At 47.6% G+C, this 27,314-nt stretch overlaps 2 protein-coding genes across 9 annotated transcripts in view; both read left to right on the top strand.

The window, feature by feature from the left end:
- Window positions 1-424: 424 nt before the first annotated feature.
- SPDYC (speedy/RINGO cell cycle regulator family member C) lies at window positions 425-8,130 on the top strand. Of its 7 annotated transcripts, none has more exons than XM_072639079.1 (8): window positions 425-1,456; window positions 4,383-4,488; window positions 5,131-5,323; window positions 5,604-5,662; window positions 6,202-6,287; window positions 6,448-6,619; window positions 6,845-7,214; window positions 7,862-8,130. In XM_072639079.1, exons 1-8 carry the CDS (start codon window positions 1,398-1,400, stop codon window positions 7,906-7,908), a joined length of 1,092 nt encoding a protein of 363 aa, XP_072495180.1. In that variant the 5' UTR covers window positions 425-1,397; the 3' UTR covers window positions 7,909-8,130. The 7 variants fall into 7 exon arrangements, with proteins under 7 accessions (XP_072495180.1, XP_072495179.1, XP_072495186.1 ...); XM_072639078.1 differs by having other exon boundaries at window positions 426-1,452; XM_072639085.1 differs by lacking the exon at window positions 425-1,456 and adding an exon at window positions 2,033-2,425.
- An 8,230-nt stretch (window positions 8,131-16,360) lies between these two features.
- CAPN1 (calpain 1) overlaps window positions 16,361-27,314 on the top strand; it is a 28,308-nt gene continuing 17,354 nt past the window's right edge. The window contains exons 1-7 of one of the 2 annotated variants that reach the window (XM_072639056.1): window positions 16,361-16,451; window positions 17,499-17,610; window positions 19,222-19,489; window positions 19,713-19,782; window positions 20,323-20,441; window positions 26,695-26,828; window positions 26,960-27,128. In XM_072639056.1, the coding sequence (XP_072495157.1) occupies window positions 19,223-19,489; window positions 19,713-19,782; window positions 20,323-20,441; window positions 26,695-26,828; window positions 26,960-27,128 (759 nt within the window). In that variant the 5' untranslated portion in view covers window positions 16,361-16,451; window positions 17,499-17,610; window position 19,222. Of the gene's footprint in view, window positions 16,452-16,762; window positions 16,867-17,498; window positions 17,611-19,221; window positions 19,490-19,712; window positions 19,783-20,322; window positions 20,442-26,694; window positions 26,829-26,959; window positions 27,129-27,314 lie in introns of those variants that run through there. The other variant, XM_072639055.1, reaches the window with a different exon arrangement.

Genomic DNA, 27,314 nt, shown 5'->3' on the forward strand with positions numbered 1-27,314 from the left:
GTGTCATCCTGCTCCCATCTCCAAAATCTGTTCTTTAACAAATTTTGTGTGTTTTTTCCTTTCACCCTTCCCTAGTGTAGACTCTAGGGAACCACTTAACTGGAGAGGCATTTGCTGAAGAAATTGAAATGTGTAATACAAACTGAGTCTTCTAAATGCTAAATTCCTTGAATTCAGAGAGTTCCCATCCCAATTGCTGCATCTAATTTACTGATAGAAGGCTGACTGGTGCACTCTCTCTCTTTTTCTCTCTCTCTCTCTGCTCCAGGTTGGTGGCCATATCTGCTTGCTAGAGTTCAGCCAAAGTGAAAGTAGAGATGGCACAGTTTTTTGCTGAGTGGAGATTCTAAGATTGAAACCACTCCTGGTCAAAGTCCTCAGAAGTGTCAATAAGGTAGGTGAGAGTAATGAGGCAGCATATCCTCCCACACCATGACTGAAGAATTGGGAGGCAGACCAGGAGTCCGGGCTCTCCTTGGGCAAAGTCTTCTGGGAGTGTTCATACTCTTGGAAAGTTCAGATATGTGAACTCATCAGAGAACAGGGGCCTGGGTTGGGCATGTACTTGTTTGACCTTTTGAGTAAACTGGCACACTTTCACTTGGGAAATCCCTAAGATGGAGGTGTAAAACTCTCACTGAGTGGGGCTGAACCAGATAAATTACAATTGGAAAATGTTTAACAAAATAAATAGAAACAGAATGATGTGAATTTGTGGTTTTTTAAATCAATGCATGGCCACAGAGATCCCTTTCTCTTGGAGTTTGACACTATTATTTTACAAGATGCTTCATTAGCTTTCTCTTTCAAGTAATAACACTGAATCAACTCAAGTCATAATGTGAGCATTTGCTGGTAGGCCAAGCAGAGAAAAGAAGATCAATGTCTTCCTGAGAAAATGAGGCCTGAGCTCATCAAAATCAGGAAGTTTTCCTGGTAGAAATTCCAAGTGGGTGAAAAAATATGAGCCAAATTTATAAGTTGAAGAAATGATATTTGTAAATATTTATTAAATGCAAAAGAATTTTTTAGTATTTAATAAAGTCCATCTTGAGCTTAGTAGAACACTGGCCAAGGGATGGGGGTGTGTGTGTGGGGGGGCTGACTAACAGCTGCTATGGTTAGGACAAGCTATCTGCTGCCGAAGCATCTGTCCTGGCCACTCCCTCCCAGAGGGTTTTTGTGCATAGCAAACATGACCCTCTTCAAACTAGTCAATCCACAAACTTTCATTAAACACTGACTATGTGCCAGGTACTGTGCTAAGCATTGGTGATAGGGAAGGTGAAAACATAGTTCCTGCCCTCCTGGAGCTCAAAGTCTAATTAGATACAGGTTAGACTGGCCATAACATCAGAGGGAAAGCACAGGCACACAGAGACCAGGAAGGTCAATGGATGAACAATACCTGTTGTCCAGAATGTCTTTCCAGCCCAAAGACGATTCTCAAAAGTGAGTACGTATTATGACTTCTCTCTTTGTTGAGTTATAATTGCTTCCCACCCTAAGCAGCAATCATCCACCACCTTGGATTCTACAGTTTCTCCCCAACAGAGCTGGAAAAGAAATCTTCGCCCTTGCTTTTCCTCAGTTTCATTTCCTGATGCTATGGTATGAATCATGCTCCCTGACCACAGTGGGTGTCAAAACGAAATGGAAAAAAGGGGCCCTGGGGGCTGCATACTGACTCGGGAAACCACAGATCCAAGTTTTCTAGATTCTCTTATATTTTTCCTTTTTTTTTGTTCATTTTTTTCCAATTACATTTTCACCTGGTTCAGGTCACACTCTTATGGGCTGCCTGTTTGACATCTGTTCCACAATACCAAAAGGTGAAGGCCATACTCAACAAAAGGAGGCTGGAGAAGACACCAGATAAATCATCCACAGGGCCACGTTTTCTCATTGTAATCACTCCTGTTTTGTTTTATGTACAGAATTGTCATCATTTCCTAAACTGACCAATCTATAAATAAATGTTTGTCTAGTACCTACCTCCTTTTCTTCCTTGCTTTCCTTTCTTTCTTTATCTGAAAGGAACTTTAAGAAATCACGTTGGAGGTAGGTGAGTCCAGAGGCGAGGAGGCCAATTAAGACCTAATTAGAATAGCTCAGGTGAGAGGTGTTGAGCACCTGGACAGGTGAAGGAGAGAGAAAAGGATGACATGAGAGTTGCCCTCGAGGTAAAATAACCACCTGATTGAATAAGGGGAAGTGATGAGTCCTGCTTGGACTTGTTGAATGTGAGCTGCCTATGGGATATCCAGTTGGAAATGTTAGCTTGGGCAGTTAGTGATGGTGGTTTTTGAGTTCAGGAGAGAGACGGGCTGGATCTCTGAGTCTCTTTCATGGAGATGGCAGTTGAACCTCTGGAAGCAGATGAGAACGACCTATATTTCTGAATCTCTTTCTCCCTTCCTGCTGGGTGAGCCATCCCAGCCAACAATGATTTTAAAAGAAAGGAGGGGAAGGGAAGCAGTTCAGCAAAACTAATTAACCCCTAGGTCTCCTCATCTGTAAAAAGTTGTTCAATTGTGTCTGACTCTTTGTGACTCCATTTCGGGTTTCTTGGCAAAGATACTAGAGTGGTTTGCCGTTTCCTTCTCCAATTCATTTTAAAAATGAGAAAACAAAGGCCAAGGGGGTTATGGGACTTGACCAGGATCACACAGCTAGTGAGCATCTGAGGCTGGATTTGAACTCAGGAGACTTCCTGATTCTTGTGTGGCTCAGTCTAGCTTCTTTGTAAAAGGAGTATGTTGCCCTCAGATGCTCTCTAGGGTCCTCTCCAACTCAAAATTCATGATCTTCTAATTAGGGAAAGGAAGGAGGGAAGGGGACAAGCACTTATGAAGTACCTACTATGTTCCAGGCATGAAGCTAACTAAGCACTTTTCCAATCCATTTCAGGAGCCTGTGTCTGAATCTGTGTACCCATTATGCCCAACTCTTCCCACACGGGAGACATTTTCTAAACTCTTCCTCAGGTCCAAGTTTTGTCATTACGATTGTTCAGTATTTGGTTTCATTTTTTTTCTTCTGTGTACAGAATTGTAATCATTCAAAGAAATGACCATTCAATAAATGTTTGTCCAGTACCTGCTATGTGCCAGATATTGGGACAAAAATAAGCTCTCAAAGAATTTACATTTTATCATTGTGCAACCTCCACATTTTACAAATGAAGAAATTGAGGCTCAGAGCAGAAGTCACTTAGCCGAGGTTAAGTGTCTTAGGGGATTCACATCCAAGTCTTTAGGCCCAAGCCTTCTAGATTGTAAGGTAGACACTGCCCATCATACTACATACATGCTACACCCAAGAAAACTAGACAATTTTTCCTCTCCCCAACTCAGCTCACATTCCACCAAAGAGGGTTAAAGTATATATGAGGAAATAGACTAAAGGTAGGCATTTCTAACAAGTGGGTGAGGAAAGGCTCCTGCAGGTTTACCCCTGAGCTGGGCTTTGTAGGAAAATGGACATTCTAAGGTTCTCTGCTATGCCAGATGAGGGGGCATTCAGACCTCCACATCTGGGATAACCTTTCCCCTCCCATCACAGCCCATTCCAGTTTGGGGATTCATTAATCTCTAATTATTAGGTTGGTTTGTTTCCCCCTGACCTTAGATCTCCATTTGCTCCTTTCAAATTTCCAGTCATTGTTCCTGATTCTGCCCTCTAAAATATCCTAAGTGAATCTAACATCCCCCACAGGATGGTCCTTCAGATGCTCTAGGAAGCTACTCTCCTGTCTTCCCTGAGTTTCCTCTTCTCCAGGATAAATAAACATCCATAGTGCCTTCCTCTGGTCCTCAGAGATCTTTGCATTCCAGGTCTCCTTTTTTAGAGTATAAGCTCCTTGAGGCCAGGCAGGGTCTTGATTGGTTGTGTTTGTGTCCCCAAGTACTTAACAGATGTTCTCTGACTCTCTCTTTTTTTTTTTCTTGAGGTAGTTGGGGTTAAGTGACCTGCCCAAGGTCACACAGCTAGTAAGTGTCTGAGACTTGATTTGAATTCAGGTCATCCTGACTCCAGGGCTGGTACTCTCTCCACTGTATCACCTCTCTGTCTGAGTCTATGGAGATGGATGAGACATTTTGAAGCTGTCTCTTCATTTGTAAAAAATGAAAGGGTTGGATTCTGTGCACTCAAAGTTCCCCTTCTACTCTAATAAGAATTGCTGGCATCTACATAGCATTTGAAAGTTCGCAAAATTCTTTACTTGCATTTGAGTCTCACAATAAGCCTGTGAGGTAGTTGCTAGTATTCTCTTTTAAAGATGAAGAAACTGAGGCAGAGAGGTTAAGTGACTTGCCCAGGGTAACCACAGTGAGCTAATATCTGAGGCAGGTTTTTAATCCTGGCCCATCTGATTCCAGGTCCTCTGTATTGCCTCTCCACCTCAGGCTGACTCCATCCACCTTGTGCCCTCCCAGTTCCCAACCTGGAGTGGATTGCCTAGAGGCAGACAGGGAGAGTAAAGAGGTGGGATCCTATCCTATTCAGCATGGTCTAAATCTCTAGAGGGCAATAGGCCAGGTCCCAAGCCTCCTTAGTTTCACCTTGGCTGACTGGGTACTCTTCAGTTAGATGAGCTGCTTGCCTGAGACCAGGCCCTGGCCCATTCCTCAGGGGGTCCGGAGCTAGTGAGGGGTGAGAAGGAGGAGAAAAAAAGTCTCTCCAGGGGGATTGGTAGGAACCTTGGAAGGGTTGATTGGTGGCTGGTCCTGCCTGGGGGAGGGGGTGGAGTGGGCCTGAGCCTTTATAGAGGGGAGGGGGGTGGTGGGGGAGGGATAAGCTGTGGGTAATCACCTTGTTCAGGTGAGCTAGCTTCTCTCCATCCTCTCCCTAGGAGCATACGGGGGGGAGCGGTGAGGGTCTGTCCTTAGCTCCCCTGCCCCCCAAGCTGGTGAGACCAGAGAGGATGGGTTTATTGGGCACAGAGAAGTTTCCCTGCTGGCTCTGGGGGTGGGGCTGTGGGAGAAGGGAATCGGTAGCCCCTTAAACCCCAGGGCAAGTGTCCCTGGAGTTCAGGGGCTTTACCATCAGCTTGATCCTTTTCAGCCCTTCTCCCCTTAGATACAGAGGAGAGACTGAGGCTTGGCTTCTTCCTTCTCTTCTGGATAGGTGCTGCACTCCCTTTCCCTCCTTCCTTCCTTTCTTCCCTGTGCCATAATGATAGGCCTAATGAACCGAGACCAGGCCTCCGCTGCGGCCCTTCCTGTGGTCACCAGCTGGGTGAAGCCAGGGGTCTGGGCAGGCACTGGGCATGTCACCTCCCTCCAGCACCAGGAGGTGCACGCCTTCCTTAACCTTCTAGGTGAGAGAGGGCTCCCCTTGGGCTGGTCTTTAGGAGGGCCAGGGTACCGGGGTGGGAGAGGCACTGATTGAGTCACATTTTTCCCCACTGGCCAGGGAAAGGATTTAACCTCTTCCTTCCCTCATCCCAGGGCATGTCCACCACCCATCTTCACACTGGGCTGAACTCGATCTTATCTTCCTGGGGGGAAGGAAAGACAGGGGACGGGAGCTACTAGGGTGGAGATGTTAACCTTGTACGGGAGGGCTGACTCTCCTTTTCTCTCTGCCCCCCTCTCCAGAGGACAGCTACCTGCAGCAATTCTTTGCCACTGATCTCTGCTTTCAAATCTCTGATAAGGTGTGTGTATTTAAGCTTGGGGGTGGCAGTTACAGCTGTGCTTGGAGGAATGGGGGGGGTGGGTTTGCATCCTAACTGAGTTAGCAGGACCACCTGAGAATGCTGTCACCTGCCTCCTCCTTCTCCACTTAATCCTACTTAAATCACCAAAGGCAGCAAGGCTTCCATCTACCAACATCCTTTCTGTACAGGCTGGGAATGCAGAGATACCCATGACCATCCAGTGTCTGCCTTAACATATAACTGGACCAGCTGGTCCCTAAGGACATATTTCTCAGGGCAAAGGCACTTCCTTGATTGAACACCTGCTGTGTGCCTGGTAGCAGGAATAAAAAAAAAAAGAAGAGGAATCTGCCCTGGCCTGCCCCTAACCCTTGCTTTAAAGGGAAAGAGAGGTCAGGGCCCAGTGAAGGGGCTGAGACTCTGGGATCTTGTAAGGGAGCCTGCTTCCCTGGGTTGTGCTGATGCAGTTTAGGGTCTGCAGGATGGACCAGCCCTAGGGACTAAAGAGGCTGGCCCTCCTGTTTCTATCTCTGCAGTATCTCTTGGCAATGGCCCTGATTTATTTCCAAAGAGCTGGCTTGCAGCTCAGTGAATATACCCACAGTAACCTCTTCTTAGCCTTGTAAGTAAGGGTGTGTGTGTGTGTCTCTGTGTTTGTGTGTGTGTGTGGTGGAGGCGGGGTGGGAGTTGGGGGAGGCTAGAAGAGGGGATGTTTAACCACAACTTTGGTAAAATCATGTTTATGTTGGCCTCCTTCCTGTAACCCTTGGTGGGTACTGCAGGTATCTAGCTAATGACATGGAGGAAGACAGAGAGGACCCCAAGTATGAGATTTTGCCCTGGGCCCTGGGTGGGGGCTGGCGGAAACTCGTGCCCAGCTTCCTGCGTCAGAGGGACCAGCTGTGGGCCCGCATGGGCTACCGGGCAGCTGTGAGCTGGCACTCTTGTGAAGAGGTGAGGGAATCATGGGGTACTGGAACTGGAATGTCAGAACTGGGAGGAACCTTGGAAATCTAGTCTAACTCCATTTTATACTTGGGAAATTGAGACTTAGAGAGGGGAAGGGACTTGGATAAAATAGAGAATCCAGGCCCTTTGCTTCCCTCTCAGGGGTTAATGAGCACAGCTTCCCTTCCCATCCCCCAGATTGCTTTGGCTACTGATCTTGTCTCCTTTCAGATCATGGCAAAGGAACCATCCCATTGGGCCTGGACCAGGGAACGGCCTGCCCACCATGGTGGGGCTCGTCGAGGTTCCCCCCAGGGAGACCAGAGCTGTTCTGCTGCCCTGTCCCGTGTCTCGGATCTCTCTCCACTGGGCTGCTCCATTTGTGGCTGCTGGGTCCAGTGGGACCAGTCTCCATTCCCTCCCAGAGAGCCGTCCCCCAGACAGAACTCCTCTAAACAGCGTTCCCTCCAGCAGCAGTCCCCCAAACAACCTCCTCCAGCTCAGTCCCTTCCCATTCTTTCTTTAGCCCCTTGGCCCAGGAACTTTTTCCTCATTCTCCCTCCAATGCTACAGTTAGAACCTGGGACCTACACTTTGCAGAGTGAGTGTGGAGAAGAGACAGAAGGGGGAAGGGGGTGTGGTGTAGGTTTTTGGGGAGTGAGAAGGGGGGGGTCTTGGGAGCTAGAGTAATTACTTGTCTACAGGAAACCAAGGTTTGGGAAAGAGAAAAGGAGGGAGGATGAGAGGTGTTGTACAGGTGTTATCCTTAAGAGACTTCAATGACTCTCTGCTGCCTCCAGGATGCAGACCCTGTCTCAGATCAAAACTTTTCACCCTCTGGATCCCATGATCTCTCAAGAATGAACGTTACCTCATCAACTCTGTTCTGACCCACTTGCCCACATGCAACGATGTCTGTGCCTTTGGAATGCCTTTGTAGGACCCCTGGTACCCTCCAGCACCCCCTCCTACTGGAGCCCGGTCCTTATTGGCATCCTTCCTTGCCTTTGTTTTGTGAGGATAGTACACACGTGGGTCCGTAGATTGACCTTTGCTTCTTAGGGGCAGGAGCTATTTCCTCCCCACCTTTATCTCTGTACCCCATTGGCAGGCACATAGATGTGCTCAGTAAACGCTTATTAGATTGAGAGTAGGGAAGGGAGAGTGAACAGAGGCTCATCTTTGGGTCCATTCTCCCTGCTCGTATTTGCAGCACCATCTCCTGACTTTCTCTTCTTCTCCTCACAGTACTGCCCGAGCTGGCTGCCACCACCTCCCCTGCTTCCTGGCAGTGAGTAGAATAAAAGCAGCCGGGATCAGCCTGCCGACACCTCTCTGCAGTGACCTGTGTGGGGTGATTGCCCTCCCTGGCTCCGACTGGCATTACTGCTGCCCTCCTCCTCCCTTCTTCAGCTACCTCGTGATCAAGCATCAGCCTTCCTTGCTGTACAGTTCTTATTCTTCTTGACATCACAGTGGTCTTGGTTCTTTATTTAATAAATTGGAGAAGAGACACATGTTTTAGGGTTTGGTCTCACTTGGGGGACATTCAGAGGAGGAGGGGGTACAATCTCCCTGGGTTCCCCTACCAGAGATGGAACCAGAGCTCTTGAAACTGAGCCAGAGGGCACCAAAAATGAGACCAGGAAGGCCTAGGAAGCTGCGGGCCTCCTCTCTACCCCCTGGGCTAGTTCAGACAGGAGTCTTGGAAGCCATCCTTTTCAGCCCCCTCCCTCATTTTGCAGCTGGAGAAACAGGCCCAGACATGCAGACAGTAAGTGACAGAGCTGAGATTCGAACCCAAGTCCTTTGACTTTAGATTTAGCATGCTTTTCTCTGAGTGATACTGTTGACCTGAAAAGTTTGTTAAAGAAAGGCAACAGACTAAAGGCATACATTTTATGATTTAATTAAACAATTCCCTATTACAGAAAACAGTAACATAATGCACTATGGAGTCAGAAAAATTCTGACTGCCAGGACAGAAATCTTCTGGCTTATATACATTCTACTGTGAGAAAGGAACTCTTAGTTGAAAAAATCTTAAATTTAGTAAGACAAAAATTAACAAAGTAGTGTCGCTTGGGATTTAGATTCCAAGCTGTGTGAATTTCCTTTTTCCTTTCTGTAGCATATATCTCTGTGACATAAGGAGAAAATCCCACCACTCTTATGACAGGTATCCTGCTGATACAGGAAAGGGTACCTTTAACAAAGTTTCAATTGAAATTACAACCCAGGACATCTGTATTTTTCCTTATCACTAAGATGCCAGGAAAGGGGTCTCCTAAGGAAGTTACTAAGTCAGCCCTATTTGCTTCCTGACAACAAAAGGCATTCTCTGAGTTTACTTAAGATAACAAAAGACTTAGGTCCAGACTCTTCTTAATTCAAACTTTGGCTCTTATTGAAGTCCAAAATTTATATTAAATATTATCAATCCTCATGGCTCTGGGTCTTCTCAAAGGACAAGTTGCTGTCAGGCTGCACTTGCCACCTGGCAGCCTGCTATGGAGATGATTCTTCTCTCCCCTCCCCCTCACAGTCAAGAAGGCAGAGGGACCCTGAATGACAGTGTGTCCAATTAAAATGAGCTTCCATATCCTCCCCCCCCCCACCATAATATAGCCTCCTATCTCATATTTTCAGTGTATTTGTTTTTTATGAAACATGTTCCTCCAGGTAACTGAGGTATTGGAGAGAAAAATATGGAGTATGGGGGAAGGGGAGCACGGAGAATAGCTTTGTTCCTTGGTCCCAGAGGCCTGACCTAGATGCCATAGGGGTGGGGAAAGCTTCCGACTCTGACTTAGTATTAACTGAATAATGTCCACTCCATATCTTGGGAACACTCAAGTTCTTCAATTTGGGAAGACTAGAGTTTTAGGATTGTAGACAGGGACCTCCAGGGGTCACGTCTTCCAACCCCATCACTTGGCAGGTGAGGAAACTGAGTCCCAGAAGGGTAAAGTCAAGGTCATACAAATGTCGGAGCTAGGTCCTTTGACTCCCATTCCAGCCCTTCTTACATGTCCCAGTGCAAAGGCTTGGAGAATTCGGGGTATGGAAGGGGGAGGGGTGTGGCTGGAGTGGGGCGTTCCAGGCTGCAGGGGGGGAGGGGATGAAAGAGCCTGAGCCAAGGTGAGTGGCAGTTGGGAGAGGCTGGAGGGGCCTCAGAAGGAACCTGCCTGGCGGTCTGTGGCAAATCTCTTGACAGTGTCTTGGTTTATCCTGGTAGATGAGTTGGAGAGAGAAGGCCTTGAGGTGGCAGGGGGGATAGAGTACTGGGCCTGAAACTCAGGAAGACCTGAGTTCAAATTGTACCTCTGACATGTGCAAAATGTGTGACCCTGGGCAAGTGACAGCCTCTCAGCCTCAGTTACTTCACCTCTAATTGAAGACGTTGGACTCAATGGTGTCAGTGGCCCAGTCTGTCTCTAAATCTGTGATCCTACGTGGGCCAGTCAGGTGGCCAGAATGGCCAGAACCCCTGCCTCCTGTGACTACCTGCTTCCATCGGCCCTGTCCCAGAACCATCTCTAGCAGTAGGCTCCCTGTCCTCTGGGGACACAATCTCTTTCATCCCGTACCTTGCAGAAGGTAAGATTTTTACCTCTCTTGCTGCCTGCCAGCCTCCTAGGGTCAGCATATTCCTATCCCCTGGTACTGGCTCTCTCTCTTCTCCTCCCTCACCCCTCATTGCACCCTCATTTCTGCCTATATCAACCCTACCCCCCTCCCACATCAGATCTGGCCCACCCTCTTTCCATTGTGCCCTCTAGACTGCCTGTCTAATAATTAACAGACTTCTTTTATTTGAAATATTTTCCTTTCTCTTTCTTCCTGTCTTGACTGACCTTCTCTAGCTACTCTTTCCAGGACAGGCTCTGCTGTTACATGTCTTGATTCTCAGGCCACGGTGGGGATGTCAATGTTCTTTGCCCCCCATTGCCACTTCCAGGCTCTCGCTCCCCGTCTCTAACATTCTTTCTTCGTAGGAGGCTCACTACACAAATTATCACCCAATCCAGACTCTGTGGCTGTTATCTTCTTTCTTCAGTGAGTTTAGGGCTTGGTTCACTGTCCAGTCTTTGCTCCCCATCTTCTGTCATACATGTATTTTTTAATTTCTATTTAAAAATCATTTACTTATTGGTGTTCCCCCAGGCACCCTGACTTCCCAGTTCCTCCATCTACTCATTTGCTATGACCTCCTCCTCCCCACCTCAGCTATCTGGAAAGATGGTCCCACCTTCCATCTTGCTGTCATTCAAAAATATTCCATTTCCATGTCCATCAACTTCCTTTATCTGCTCACAATCTGTGATCATTCCCATCTTTTTCTGTGCTTAATATCCCCTTAACGTGTTCACCTTCAGTGTAATCTCCCCTACGTGGGCTAAACTCTTTTCTCTGTCTCAAAACACTTGGTGAACCAATTCAGCTCTCCACTATCCTTGATTGCAGATCCATTGCTAGGGACAGCCAGGTAGTACAGTGGATAGAGAGTTAGGACTAGAGTCAGGAAGACTCATGTTCTTGAGTTCAAATCTGGCCCTGGACATTAGCTGTGTGACCCTGGGTAAGTCACTTTACCCTCTTTGTCTCAGTTTCCTCAACTGTAAAATGAACTGGAGGAAGAAATGGCAAACTGCTCCACTCTCTCTGCCAAGAAAACCCCCAATGAGATCACAGAGTCCGATATGACTGAAAGGTCTCAATGCAACAACAATAACATATAACCATTGTCCCCTTGTCCTAGAACTGGTCGCAGCTGACCAGCTCCCCAGTCTTGGACTCCCCTCCATTTGCCTCTTTTGTTCCTGTTCACATGCTGGTGAATGGAGGAAAGCAAGATGCCTCTACTACAAACTTATCTAATGTTAATGGGCCACAGGGCAAACATTCTATTCTTTTCCAATTGATTTACTATCTTCCTCTCCCAGAGGTTCCAAAAATCCCCCCTCTCCTCAGTCCTCCCACCCTTCCCTTCCCTCACCCTTTCAGCTGAGAATCTTGCTTTCTACTTCCCTGATTTGATGGAGACCAATGACTTCACAAGTGCCTTATTTTGACTTGGTCATGAATTGGATTAAGTCATCAGCCTCACTCTCCACCAGAAGTTGTCAAAGTCTAGTGGCAAGACCAAAGTGGCAATGCCCCAGGATGCAATGGGTGACCTTGGCCTTTCTAAATTAAGGTCTTAAAGTTGGGGACAGGTAAGGACAGCTCGCCCTTTCTCTTTTTTATCATACCTTATTCCAACAGTTTTCCTCACTACCTCCTTTACTCTGGTTACCAATAAAGAGGTGCCAGGGCCTCTTATTATATCCCCTCCCAACCTCTCCAGCATATTCATCCCTCTCTCACCCCCAGTTTCTCATTAATCTTCAGTCCTCTCTCTCTACTGGCCCCTTAGCTTCTGCCTTCAAATATGATCACAAATTCTTCACTTGATCCCTACCACCTTCCTTGAGAAAGCTGTCTACACTCACTGCCTTCTCCACTTCCTCTCTCCTCATTCTCTTCTAAATTCTGCAATGACTTCCGACTTCTTTCAACTGAAACTGCCCTCTCCATAGTTACCAAAGATTTCCTCATTGCCCAATCCAATGACTTTTTCTCTATCCTGACTCTTTGCAGCCTCTGACACTCTCAATCACCTATATTGTCTTTCTGACAACTCTTAACTGGATGTCCTGTAGACCTCCTAAACATGACCCATCCCTAACAGCACTCATCATACTTTTGCCTCAAACCCTGCCAGCCTCCCTATTACTATTGAGGGCACTGTCATCCTCCCAGCCCCTGAGAGTCATACTGGACTTTTCACTTGTACTTAACCCATATGTCCCAGTAGCTGCCAAATAGTGATACTTCTACTATTACAACATCTTTCCTATACATCCCTTTCTTTTCACTCTCTCAGTCATCAGCTCCTCATCACCTGCTCTGGGACTATTGATACACCTTATAACCTGGACTCCTGGACCCAAGTCACCCCCGACTCCAGTCCCCTTTGACTCAGCCATCAAAATGATTTTCTCTGGCTTCAAGTCTCAACTCACCTTCTGCCAGAAGCCTTCTCCAACTCCTCTTAATTCTAGTGCCTTTTCTCTTTGAATCATTTTCTGTTTATCCTGTATATATCTCACTTTGCACATGTTTGTCTGCATATCATCTCCCCAATCAGACAGCCCTGTAGGGAAGAAACAACTTTTGCCTTTTTTAGTATCTCTAGTGCTTAGCCACGTTCTGGCCATGTCCATCCCTTCTGGTCAATGAGCTCCAGTAGTTCCCTGTATGTCCAGGATCAATCACCAACCCCTCTGCCTTCAAGTGAAAGCTTTTCACAGATTGGTCCTTTCCTCCCTTTCCAGTCTCCTAGTACCTTCCTCCTTTCCACATACTCTATGATTCAGCAACATGTTCTCTGACTATGATGCTCCATTTCCTGACTGTGTCCCTTTGCAGTGGCTATCTCCCATACTCTGCCCCTCTCATTTCTTTGTCTTAGCTTCACTGGCTTCCTTCAGACAGTGTACATCCTACCTTCTGAGGAAGATCTTTCTTGGTTTCCATAGTGCCTTGCCCCCAGAACACCTTTCTTCTACTCTGTGTATTTATCATGGATATACCTAGTTATTTACATTAGAATATAATCTCCAGGAGGACCAGCTTGACTTTTGCCTTTATTTGAACCCCCAGGCTTAGCACCATTGCCCAGTACATAGCAGGTACTTAATCATTGCTTGTTGACTCACTAATGGCTCAATGTCAGCTTGGATGGAGGTATGTAGCATCTTGGACTTTTCAAGCTGAAGTCCCAGAGGCAACTCAAATTCAGCATATCCAAAACAAAGCCCATTGTCTCTCTCCCTTCCTCAAACCCTCCCCTCTTCCAGACTTACCTATTATTGTCTCAGGTACCACCATCCTCCCAGTCACTAGATTCACCGCTTTAGGAATATCCTCCACTCCTCCCTCTCCTTCTCTCACGCCCACCACATAATGGCCAGATGTTGGTGCTTCTCTCTCTGGTATATATGTAATGGTTAGACAGTTGGATCTGTCTGTTGATCTGTGACATATGTATTGCTTATGGTCAGACAGTTGGAAGCCCTGTCTGTTGGTCTTTATATTTCTCAGCTTGTATTTTCTCTGTTGGTATATATGATTAAAGAAGATCATTGAGCCCTCAAAGATTGCTTTTAGAAAAGCTGATCTAAGAACCTGTGCTAGCAGGCCATCCTGGAGGTGTCAGGGTGCTGGCTGTTACAATAAGTAAGATTTGAATTCAGGAAAAGGAGTCTTTCCGATGCAATGCCTAGCTCTCTCTATCCTAGCTGCCCTGTTAGTATAGGGTTGGATATGGCAATCACAAACGGCTCCAGATTCTCTGCCAAGAAAACCCCAACTGGAGTCATGAAGAATTGAACATGACTGAAAGGACTGAACTACAAGCAGCACATTAGTACATTCCCTCCACCAAGGCAAGTCTTGGAGAGCTGCTTAGAGATTGGAAGTCACTGGCCCAGGGTCACACAGTCATTAGTACCAGAAGTGGGATATAAACCCCAGGTTTTTCTGACTCCAAGGCCAGCTCTCTATCTATAAGATGTTGCCTCTGAGTAATAATTAGCACTTCAGTGGTGCTTTAATGATTACAAATGCTTTATGTAGGCTCCCTCATTTGATCAGTAATCAAGCAATAAAGATTTATTAAGCACCTACTATGTGCCAGGCACTGTGCTAAGTTCTGGTGGTACAAAAAGAGGCAAAAGACAGTGCCTGCCCTCAAGGAGTTTACAATCTAGTGGGGGAGCCAATATGCAAATGAATATATGCAAAATAATGCAAACCATATGCAAATAGAAAAGACTTTGTGATCCTTACAACCACCCTGTGAGGCCGCTGCTATTATTATGCCCATTTTACTAAGGAGAGATCTGAGATATAGAGAGGTCATCCAGTTAGAAAATGCTCAAGCAGGATTTGAACTCAAGCTGCCCAGAATCTGAGTTCCAGTTCTAGGCATCAGTTAGACTAGTTGGTATCTGCTGTTAACCTGAAAACTTGGTTAGAGAAAAGGCAACAGGCTAAATGCATACATTTTATGATTTAATTAATTAATCAATTCCCCATAAAGATAATGGTTATATAGTGTTATGGAGCCAGGATCAGAACTGGCTCCCTCAGTACAGAAGTTGACTGTCTTAAGTACCTTTTACCATGAGAAAGCAGCTCTCTTAGATAAACACATTGTAAATTTGGTAAGACAATTAACAAAATAGTGTCAATTGGGTTTTATGATCCCAAGTGTGGGAATCTCCTTTCTGTAGCATGTCTCTGTGACTTAAGATAAGGAGAAAGTCTCACCACTGTGATGACAGATATCCAGGCCTTTGAAGTTGTGGTATCTTAACAGAGCTGACAAAGCTGAAGTTACAACCCAAGATATCTGGGTTTTTCCTTATCGCTAAGATGCCAGAAGAAGGGTCTGGTAAGGGAAGTCCCATTTGTTTGCCTGACATCAAAAGGTGTCCTCTAAGTTAAACAAAGGAGACTATTAGGTCCAGGCTCTTCTTAATTCAAACTTTGGCCCTTATTAAAGTCCAAAATTTATATTAAATATTATCACTGCTAACCTCTTCTAGCTCTAAGATTTGGTGGTGGTACAGGGTGGCAATGAAACAAGCATTTATTTAGCAACTACTGTGAATCAAGCAAGCAATTATTAAGTGCCCACTTAAGGTTCTTGACAAGGATGGATTTGGGGGAAGGGATAAATCAGAGGGAGGTTTGTTAAGAAGCTCCTGTATTAACCCAGGCCTAACTCGGGAAGCTTTGGAGAGGCCTGAGATGTTTTGATGATTGCTTTGATTTTCATAGCACCTTAAGGATTACAAGGAAGGGGTATTCGTACCTGACAGAAGCAAGCACTGATTAAATGCCTGCAAGGTGCCAAGCACTTTACAAGTACTATCTGATTTGAGTGTCACTGCAGCTGTGGGAAATAGGGGCTGTAATCTCTATTTTTTTCAGTTGAGGAAACAGACAAACAAATAAAGTGACTTGCACTCTATCGACTGCTCTGTTTAGTAAGTGCTTGATAAATGCTTTTCATCATTCATTTGCAGTACTAGGTGTCACAGCAGGTTACACTTCTGATGGGGCCAACTGAAAGGCCCAGTTTGGGGGGACAGGGAATAGAGCTGGCCCGTGGGGACCTGCTCTCCAGCACTGTGCTCAAGGTGGCTAACCCTAGAGTTTGAGATGCTTTGTTTATAAATCATCTGATGTTAATCTTCTAGATTATGAAACTCTCCAGCATATTTTTGTGGTTGAGTCATTTCCATTGCGTTCGACTCTCCATGATTCCATTTGGGGTTTTCTTGGCAAAGATACTGGAGTGGTTCGCCATTTCCTTTTCCAGCTCATTTTACAGATGAGGAAACTGAGGCAAAGAGGGTGAAGTGACTTGCCCAGGGTCACACAGCTAGTAAGTGTCTGAGGTCATATTTGAATTCAGCAAGATGAGTCTTCCTGACTCTAGGCCTGGCTCTCTATACACTTAAGAAAGTGCTGTTGGCATACAGTAGGTGCTCAGAATGTAAACTCTTGTTTTTCACTTTGTCTTTGTTTCCCTATTTAACTCTGCTTTGTCTTGTACATGGTAGTAGTTACTTTATAAAAATGTCTGTTGGAATGGACCTTGATCTTAAAATTTTGTATATATCTACATAGTAGATCCTAGGTCTAGTGCTGGAACGGTCATCAGGGGTCCTCCAGTCCAGTGCTGGAATTTTACAGATGGAGAAACTGAGGCCCAGAGAGGGTAAGTGTCTCAGGATCACGCATAGAACCTTAGATGGACCTCAGAGACCCTCTAGACCAACGCCCCCATTTCCCACACGGCTTCCTGTAGTAAAGTGGGAGCTGCTGGAGGGCAGGACCTGATTGCTTCTGAAAGCAACCCCCCACGATCGCCCCGATGCGAAAGGGGGGAGGTGGAGCGGAGCTGTCCAGTCTTCCGACTGTCCTGCAGAGGGGGCGCGCAGCCTGCGGAGGCGTCCAAGGCCAGGGCACTGCAGCGCAGGGAAGGGGAAGGGGGAGGGGGAGCCGTCCCAAACAGGGGCGGGAGGGGGCCGCCTCGAAGGGGAGGTAACCACACTTCGAGCACCTCCCCCCTCTCCCCGCCCCGGGAGCGTCTGCTGCTGCCCTTGTCTCTGCAGCCGCGGTTAGAGCCCAAGGTAATGTAATCTCAGCCCTGCTCCGCTGGGCCGGCGTGGGCAGCCGGATCAGCTATGGGGAACCTGGGGGCATCCGAACCTGGCTAAGGGAGGGGCGGGAAGGCGGGATATGGAGGGACAAGGAATTAGGGAGCCCTTATCTTGGCATGGTGGGGGTGGGGAGGGGGCGTCCAAGCCTGGCCAAGGGAGGGACGAGAGGGATGAAATGGGGAACCCTCATCTGGACAGAGTTGGGTGGGGGGGCTGCAGCAGCAGGGCGGCGCCTGCCCAGCCCTGTAACCCGAGCTGCTCGCTGGTTAAAAATACCGCACCCCGCTTCCCGCTCCCTGGTCAGCTGGCAATACCCTTCAGCCCCAAGTCCTGCCTCTGCCCCAGCGGCTCAGCCTATTCCCCTTTCCCCAGTCCCAACCTTGTCTTCTCCCTCTGCTGGCCCCAAGCCCCAGCCTGGGGAGGGCCCCCAAGAGACTGCGTCTGGTGCCTGACCTCAGCACCAGCCGTCAGAGAAAACCCGAGTCAGCTGGGGAGGAGGCAGTGGGAGGAGAGAGGCAGTGGGAGGGGACCAGTAAGGCTCCGAGGCTTTGGGGTAGGCGGGCAGGGCGGGGACCAGATTCTTCCTTGTTGGGCCCTACCAGTGAACAAACCGAGCCGGAGCTGAGACCCTTCCGGAGTGGCCAGGGAAGGCAGCCCCGACGGACCGAAGGACGGACGGACGGATTGACGGGCACCGATCAGACCCAGGCCGAGGTAAGAGGGCTTCAGGCTTCCCTGAGCCACCCGAATTCAGGCACAGGGGTTGGGATCGAGTTTTCGAGACAGGTGTCCCAGGTCACCCTCTGGGACTTCGGATTGGCTTTGGGACCCAGGCATCCCCATCTTCTCAGTTGGGGGGGGGGGTGGTGGAGTCAGTGCAGCCAGTTAGAGTTTCCCCTCCTTTGGTGGGGCTCTCTGAGCAGAGGGAAGAGCTTGGGTGTGGTCCAGATTCCAGTCCTGGGAACCTGGAGTCCTCTGATGCCCGGCCTTAAGGCCAGGTCTCAGGCCAGAGTGCTGTAGACCAGCTGCAAAGGGAAAAGGGACAATGTTGTCTGCAGGCAGCTCGCTGGATTGGGGGTGATGAGGAAGTGGAAGTAGGGCCTCCAGAGAAGCTTTCATCTGTCCCCCACTCCCACTATTCCAATCTTGTCTAATATCCCATTCCACCCAGCCCATCAGGTCACTATTAGAAGCCTGAGACTCGGTTCTAAGAGAAGGGGAGGAAAAAAAATCCCACATAATATGGGAGATGGCACAGAGTTAAATTTGAAGTCAGAAGATCTGGGTTCAAATTCTACCCCTGCTCTATAATTATGTCTTGTGTGACACTGGGCAAGTGCTTTCCTTCTCTGGGTCTCCCTCTTGATGCTCTTGTCTGACTGGGGGGTGGGGCGGGGTACGACCTCTGGATAAGGGAGGGGACTTGAGGTTGGGGCAGGACACTAAGCTTCAGAAAATAATGGGGAGGGAGGTGACTCAGGGGCCAGACCTTCCCCCCAAGCCCCAGTTCTGAGAAGGGACATAGTTGGGCTTGCTGTTGGGGCTCTAGGCTCTGGGGGAGAGGTGGCTAAAATAGAGTTCAGATGCTGGGGTTTGGAGTGGGAGGGGTTGGATATCTCAAGCATGGGGCTGACACCCAGGAGCCCCAGGCTTGCTGCTTGAAAAGATGGCTGTCCTGAGGGTGGTGGTCTGGGGTGCCAAGCAGGGAGTGGGCAATGGAATAAGAGGAGCTCTGAATTTGGATTAAGAAGACTTGGCTTCTACTCCTTCTCCTTGTGTGACCTCAGCAAAGTCCTTTTTCTTCTGTGGCTCTGTCTCCTGTGAATTACGGTGCTCGGTGCTCGGAGGGGCCGATCTCTCTAATTCTCTCCTAGTCCTCAATCCTCTCATGGGGCTGGAGTGAAGGGAGTGAGGAGTTGGACATCTTGAGATGGGGAGATATGTGAGGGAGGTAGGGTTTGAGGGACAAGGATGACAAAATTCTGGAGCGAATCTTGAAGATGGGGCTGGACAGGTGAGCTGGGAACTAGGATCCCTGGGTTCTGAAAAGGAACTAGGGCTGGGGATGGAAAGCACCTTTGAGTTTTGACTGTTAAGGGTTAAACATCTTGATGATAGGGAGAGGAGGTGAGTTGAGGCCTTCTAGGACCCATGAGTTCTGAGAAGGCAGCCCAGAGATTGGGAGTGGGAGACTGAGGCTGGAGTTCTGAAGGAGTAGTGGGGGTGGGTGGGAGATGGGGTTAGGGGAGGCTCAAAACTCCAGGCTCAAAACTCTGAGAGGGGAGCAGGCCTGGACTCTTGTTCCTCCTTCTCTTGCCTCCCCAGGATGACAGAAGAGATCATCACCCCTGTATACTGTACGGGGGTGTCTGCCCAACTGCAGAAGCAGCGGGCCAAGGAGCTAGGCCTGGGCTGCCATGAGAAAGCCATTAAGTACCAGGGCCAGGACTATGAGCAGCTACGGGCCCAGTGCCTGCGGTCTGGGGTCCTTTTTGAGGATGATACCTTCCCCCCTTCTTCTTATTCCCTGGGCTTCAAGGATCTAGGGCCCCACTCCTCCAAAACCCATGGCATTAGGTGGAAAAGGCCCACGGTGAGTGGGGCCCTTGGGGAGGGTCTCCTGGACCCCAAAGAAGATCCAAGGAGGAGAAGGAGGAACCAGGACCAGGGACAGGGTCTAGGTTTGGGGAGCAAAGTACAGGGGCTTGATACCTGGGAGTGGGGTAGCTGGGGCGGGGGTAAGAGCTCTGGATCCTGGGGAGAAAGAACATCCCAGGGAATCCAACACCCCTTAGTTCTCCATGCCTGTGTTGTAGGAACTTTTGTCGAACCCTCAGTTTATCGTGGATGGGGCCACTCGAACAGACATTTGTCAGGGAGCTCTAGGTAAGCCTGGCACTATTTCTGTTCATTCTAGTAACTTCTACTCCTCTCTCCTACTCTCTCCCCCTCCTTTCTCTCTCTCTCTCTCTCTCCCTCTCTTTCTCTTTCTCTCTCCCTCTCTCTCCCCCTCTCCTCTCTCTCCTACTCCTTCCTCCCCCCTCCCCGTACACACACACACACACACACACACACACACACACACTCTCTCTCTCTCTCTCTCTCTTTCTCTCTCTCTCTCTCTCTCCCTCTCTCTCTCTCACACATGCACACACTCCTTCTTTCCCTACCTCCCTCCCTGTATCTGGCCCCTCCCTCTTGCAAGTAAAGACAAGCTCTGATTATCATCTCTAAAGCTGGTTTGCCTGGATTCCTTGGTCTTTTCTATAAACTGTGGGGGTGTTGGGAGGGATATCAGTCCAGGAGATATCTGTAGTTTTCTCTGGCTTGGGGACATAATGGGCACTACCCAGCCTGCCTTGCTTTTCTGGGAGTGAGTTGGTGGTGGGTGCCACAGGGCTCTCTGATGCCTCGGGCCCATTACAGGGGACTGCTGGCTACTGGCAGCCATTGCCTCAATCACCCTGAACGATACCATCTTGCACCGGGTGGTGCCTCACGGGCAGAGCTTCCAGAATGGCTATGCTGGCATCTTTCATTTTCAGGTGAGGCTGGCTTGGGAGGGTGCGGTCTAGGAAGCAACTGAGGTAGAACAGAGAGGGTCAGGGCAGATTTTACCCAGGGTGGAGAGGTAGAAAGTTTAGAGAAGACTTCCCAGCTGGGCTTACAATCTAGCATGACTGTAGAGGTTTTCTCGGCAAAAAGATGTTGGGAGTGATTTGCCATTTCTTTCTCCAGCTCATTTTACAGATGAAGAAGCTGAGGCAAACTGGATGAAGTGACTTGCCCAGGGTCACACAGTTAGACAGTGTCTGAGTGTGGATTTGAATTGTCTTCTTGACTCCAGGCAGGGCACTCTATTCATGGTGCTACTTAGCTGCCCCTAATGCCTCAGTTTAGTAGGAGAGATGAAACAGACCCTAATAGTTTTAATTCAGGTCTGCCTACTTAAATGCAGAGCTGAGATCAATTTGAAAGTGGGGTGAGAAATTCAAGGACAGAAGTTTTGTTTATAGGAACATTTGTGCAGAACACTGTGCTAGTCTCTTGGAGGAGACCTAGTTTAGATAAGACTGGGTCCCTGTCCTCATGGTGCTCACTGTCTGGTAGCCCAGGTCACAAAAACAATACAGTGGTGGCTACTGTATGCAGAGGATTTCACAACTGAACAGCAAATGATTCATTGCCTATTGTGTGCTGAGGATTTCTCTAGGGATTAGGGAAATACATGATTTAGATTAATAGTAGTTCTCATTTCTTCATAGTTTTTTATTGATAGCATATCCTAATGACTGCTCCCATCCCTAATTAAACTCATTGATGGAAGCCACTGTTCAGGCGTGACCCCGGGATCAAAAGTCAGAGGGTCTGGGCTCTAATTATTGCAGGTACTACTTATTACCTGTGTGCCATTGGGCAGGTCTCTCAACCTCTCTGGGTCTCGGTTTTCCCATTTGTAAAATAAGGACAACATGACCTCTGGTTAGGTCCCTTCCAGCTAGAATCTCTGACTCTTAAGTCTGGAGATATGTATATGCCTCCTTCATCACCTGTCTACCACTTCTTTCCTGTGAGGTGGGAGGCATTTCCAACCAGGTGCTCAGGAGTCACAAGTAATCACCGCATCAATCAGTCAGTAAGCATTTATTAAGTGCCTACTGTGTGTTGGGCAGTCGAAAGGCAGTCTGACCTTAAGGCATTCACATCATGCAAACAAAAAGAAATTCATCCACTAGATAGAATACAGAGTAAATTAGAGAGAAGAAACCAGAGGGGAAGGGGACTGGGAAAGGAAATCCTTCCTCATCAGAGTGCTGTGGTTTCTCATTATTTTCCTTTACCTGAGCAAGGATCCTATGTATGTTGTTGAGTTATTTTGGTTGTTTCTGACTCTTCATGACCCCATTTGGGGTTTTCTTGGCAGAGATCCTGGAGTGGTTTATCATTTTATTCTCCAGCTCCTTTTATAGATGAGGAAACTGAGGTAACAGGGTCAAGTGACTTGCCTGGGTCACATAGCTAGACAGTGTCTGAATCTGGATTTGAATTTAGGAAGAGGAGTCTTCCTGATTCCAGACTGTGTACTCTATCCACTGCAGCACCTGGCTGCCCTCATCCCATCTATAACATCTCCCATAAGGGGCGCTCCAGTCTCAGTTTGAGGTAGTCTGTTCCCTTCTGGTTGGCTCAGATCCTTAGGAAGTTTTTCCTGGCCCTATGCTCAAATCTCCCTCTCTACTCTTGTCTCTGGCCTCCTGGGCTCAGCAGCACAAACGGGGCACCCCTCTAAATGGACTTGAGTCTCTTCCTCATGCTGGTTGCTCTCTTGAGGACTCTCCAGCCTCTCTATGACCTTCTTAAAATATGTCACTTAGAACTGAGCATAATAGTCCAGCAGAGTCCTTGGAGACCTCTTAGGAGTCAGAGGACAGTGGGAGGGCACCTCTGTCATCGTGGATTTTAGGTATCCCTTAGTGTAGCCCAACATTGGCTTTCTTGCCTCCTGTGTTTTCACACTTCTTACTTGATTTGGCCCACCATGTCAGAGCCATCCAGAACATTTTGATTCAAGTCTCAGGCCTCTCTGCTTTGGGTCATTTGCAAATCCGATGAACCAGTTCTCTTTGCTTTTGTTTTTGATAAAATGCTAAAAGGGGGAGGGCTCAGTGGAGACCCCTTTCTGGCTCCACTTTGTGCCTTGTCCTTTCATCCCTTCTCCTCCCCTCCTCTCTGGTGTATTGCTAGAAGCTTTCCATCTACAGGAAAAGTCCGAGATTTTGCTGAATCTGCAGGTTTCTCCTGATTTAGTAACCTAGAAAAAAGAAGATGATTCTGGTGGGATGTGTTCTTGAGGAAGCCCTTCTCCCTCTGAGGTCATTATGTCCTTTTCTGAATATTCACTGGGCATCCCTTTAGTAATATGTTCTAGGATCTTGCCAAGAATTGAAGTCTTAGAAGCTGATTGGTTGATTGGTTTATAATTTGCCTACTCTTTTCTTTTTTATGAGGTCTACATTTGCCCTCCAATTCATTGCTACTTTTGTAGTTCTTGAGGATCTCTCAGCATTGATGGTGACTTAGCTTGTTATCTGCCTGCCTCTGCATGTGTGTATGCATGTGTGTGCACCCGCACACACCTGCCCATTTGAGAATGTGAACCAGTGAGCAGGATCTAGGTTGTTCCCTCCTCATTGCTATCATGGCCCAGAACTTCAGGGACATTCACTCTCGCAGAGCCAGCTCCTGGTGAAGCCCACTGGGCATCAGAAACCTTAGTGTTAATTTTGTGACCTTGGGCAAGTCAATTTCCTTCTTTCTGAACCTCAGTTTAACCTCCCTTCCCCACCGGGGGGTGTTGCCGGGAAAAGTGCTTGGTGAACCTCCCCAGGTGTTTTTCTGGTGATTCATCCCTTGGGGCCTGCGCTGGGTGGAGGACCTTGCTGTGGGGTAGGGCTTACCTTGTTCTTTGAAGTGGAAGTCAGCTCCTCTTCATTGCCTAGGGCCCTAAAAGCTCTTCCTGCATGACTGCTCTCCCCATCCTCTCCAGTGACTTTGTTCTCACATCTGTCCTCTCCCATCCTGCATTATCTTTGCACCTTAGTGTCCCCAGGACCTCCTACCCTCTCACTGGTCTCAAAGTCAAGAGCCCTGGATTTAAGTTCTGACTCTGAAACTCAGCAGCCCAGTGACTTTAGGTTCTTCACTTGTGATACCCGAATCTCACTTTCTCCATTTGTAAAATTGGGATACTAATCGTAGATTTAGTGCTGGGAAGGTCCAGTCACCGAGTCTAGCATGCTCTTTTTTTTTTTTTTTTAAATACCATGAGGAAACTCATCTTCTTGGCACCTTCCTCGTCTGCTCTTTGGGTTCAGTGAGCTAGGTGAGGGGCTTCCCAATTCTGTTTTCTCTCTGGAGCTCCTGTCCTGCATTGCCAAGTGCCTGATAGACTTCTTCACCTGCATGTCTGTCCTAAGAGCTTCTCACACTCACTTGTCTAAGCTCCATCTTTCCCCATAGACCTGTCTCTCCTCCAGACTTCTCTGTTGTTGAGGCAGTCACCATCCTTCTAGTCATCCAGGTTGGAAGCATTTGGAAACCTCATTTCTATTCGATTACCATATTTTCTTGTCAAATTGTCTCCCTCTCCAGGCTGTCATCTTGTTTTTTTTTTTTAATAATTTTACTGAAACTTTTTTAATGAACAAAAATCTATTTTCTCTTTCCTCCCTATGGAAAAAAAGAACAAGAACTTACAGGCACAGTCAAGCAAAATGCACTCCCCATTTGGCCATGTCCACAAAATGATGCCTGTCTACTCCACTCTGTCACCTCTGTCAGGAATCCAGTACGTCTTCCCCACTGAGGCCAAATAAATCTTTTTTTTTTTCAAAGTTATTCATTTATTTGTTTTCAATTTTCAACAATCACTTACATAAGTTTTAAATTCTCTCTCTCTCCCTCCCTGAGACAGCATGCAATCTTATATGGGCTCTACACATACATTCTTATTAAACATTTTTTCACATCAGTAATGTTGAGTAGAAGAATTAAAATGCATGGAGGAAACCATGAGCAAGACTAAACAAAACCAAACGTAACAAAAGAGAAAATAGTCTGCTTCATTCTACATTCCAACTCCGTAGTTCTTTCTCTTGATGTGGAAGGCATTTTTGCCTCATGAGTCCTTTGGAAATGTTTTAGGTCCTTGCCTTGTTGGGGAGGACTAAGTTTATTAAAAACAGTCCTCACACACTGTGGCTGTTACTGTATCCAAATAAATTTTTTTTTTTTAAAAAGCAACCAAAAATGTTTGCTGATAACTTTTTTTTTACATCACCGAAGTTTCTCCCATATATCCCTTGTCTTTCCAGAGATCCTGTTTTAATTTTTTTTGTATCTTTTTTTATTATTTTATTTGTTTTCAGTGTTCTACAGTCACTTCCATATATCTTAAATTTTTTCCCCTACCTCCCCTGCCCCCTCCCAGATCCTTTCTATGTAATGAATACTGTTTTTTTAAGAAGGGGGGAACCCCAGGAAAACTGATCTAGGCTTTGTAAAATTCTGACAATAGGTGCTGTGCCCCACTCCCGCCCCACTGGACTACAAAGGGGTGTGTGTGTGTGTGTGTGTGTGTGTGTGTGTGTGTGTGTGTGTGTGTAGGGGGTGGTGGGGGTAGGCAAGCTTGTTCTTTGCAATTTTTCCTTTTGATTGTTCTCTTTCCGCGGTGGGAGTCCTGTTTCCTTGACCCTTTGCATCACATCAAGCAAATCTTTCCAGACTTCTCTGTATCCCCCATATGTCATCATTTTGACAGCACAGGCTACATTCATGGACACACTGTTTTTTGCACTGAGTGGCTCCATGAATGGACATTGCAGAAATACTCTTCCTCCATCCGATGGCTCCCTTATGGCAGTGTGGCTCCAGCCAGCCCTTCCAGGGTGATTTCTTTTTGTTCTCCTTAGTCACACTCAGGTCTAGCCAGCTAGCTTGCAGTCCCTCCCCCTTGGTAGCCTGGCTTGCCCTTACAGTTAGTAAGGGTCGGGATATGAACTCAGGTCTGTCTGACAGCAGACCCAGCCCTCTGTCCACTGTACCACCTAATTGCCTTGCAATTGTATATATATGTAATATTTTGGGGGGAGAAGGGGGAGATGCCTGCAGCTTGAGGAGATTGGAAAGGTTTCATGAAGGAGTCGGCATTCGAACTGACCTTTGAAAGGAAACTAGAGATTCTAAGGGAGGAAGGGCATTCTAGGCATCAGGGCCAGCTTGTGCAAAGACACTGAGATGGGAGAAAGGCTAGAGAAAAGCCCAAATTATCTGGAGTATCAGAAGGGGAGTCCTGAATAAAAGCATGGAGAGCTTTAAATATCAAACAGAGAAAGGCAGCTAGGGGCTGCCATAATGCACAGGGTGAGAGAGTCAGGAAGATGGGAGTTCAAATCCAGCCTCAGACACTTCCTAGCTGTATGACCCTGAGCAAGTCACTTCACCCTGTGGGCCTCGGTTTCCTCATCTGTAAAATGAGCTGGAGAAGGAAATGGCAAACTTCTCCAGGATCTCTGCTAAGAAAACCCCCAGTGGGGTCACATAGGGTCAGATATGACTGAACTACAGTAACAGAAGAGTATATTGAGCAGAAAGTGATGTTCCATCTGGGCTTTAGGAAAATCACCCTCTATGTGTGGAAGATCGGGGCGGTGATGGGTGGGGAGACCAGTCAGGAGGTAATTGTGGCAGTCTAGGTGAGAGGTGGAGAGGGCCCCAGTGGCTCATCATCTGGGGGAGACATTGTGAAGGCAAAGATGGAGGTAGAAACAGGGAGACTTGCCAAACATTGGCTGTGGGGACTGTGGGGGCTGTGGACGTGGGAGGAGTCTTCACATCTTCGCTATTGCCCAGCACCAGGCTATGGACATAGTAGGCACTTCGTCTGCTGAACTGAATAGGTTTGAGGGAAAGAGGCCAAGTCACAACAGACAAGAAGTGGTTATGAAGGCTTGCAGGAGGGTGATGGTCTCCGTGGGGAGGAGGGAAGAGAAAGGAAACCAAGGACCAAGATGTGACACAGCATCTAGGGTTGATTCCCAGATTACCTCGATAAATCCCATGCTTTCCATCTCCTGGGGAAGAATTCTGGGGTTGGTGTGGAAGAGGACAATCATGGGGGGAGTATGTGGTCATTCAGTGCCAGTGTGTTCTTAGGACCTGTAGCTCCTTGAGCAGTCAGACCTGTACAGTGGGGAGTGGAGTACAGATCAACCCCTCCCCGCCCCTTCTCTCCCACAGCTGTGGCAGTTTGGGGAATGGGTTGATGTTGTTGTGGATGACCTGCTACCTACCAAGAATGGAGAACTGGTCTTCGTGCATTCAGCCCAAGGCAACGAGTTCTGGAGCGCCCTGCTTGAGAAAGCCTATGCCAAGTAAGTCCCGTCCTTCCCAGCCCAGATGCCCTGGACCCTGCTGGGGCCTCTCCCTGCTCCAAGCTGGACCCATCCCTGGGCACCATGGTACCAATGACCTGTGAGCCGTGTGTGTCTGTCTTGTCCCCCAGGGTGAATGGTAGCTATGAAGCCCTTGCTGGGGGCAGCACCTCTGAGGGCTTTGAAGACTTCACTGGAGGTGTTACAGAATGGTTTGATCTCAGGAAGCCCCCTCATGATCTCTACCACATCATTTTGAAGGCCTTGGAACGGGGGTCCCTGCTGGGCTGTTCCATCGACGTGAGTCACAAGGGCCGTCCTTATGTGTCTGACTGTTCCTATATCTGGGTCTTGCTCCTTTCAGCCTTACTTTTTTCCCCCACTGTATTTTATTTTTCAAATAACAAGCATTTATTTTCCTTCTCAACCTCCTCCCTCCCCATTTAAAAGAAAAGAAAAAAAAACATTTGTAATGTGTACGTAAAC

Source organism: Notamacropus eugenii, chromosome 2 (genome assembly GCF_028372415.1).
Source record: "Notamacropus eugenii isolate mMacEug1 chromosome 2, mMacEug1.pri_v2, whole genome shotgun sequence".
NCBI classification, from domain to species: Eukaryota; Metazoa; Chordata; class Mammalia; order Diprotodontia; family Macropodidae; genus Notamacropus; species Notamacropus eugenii.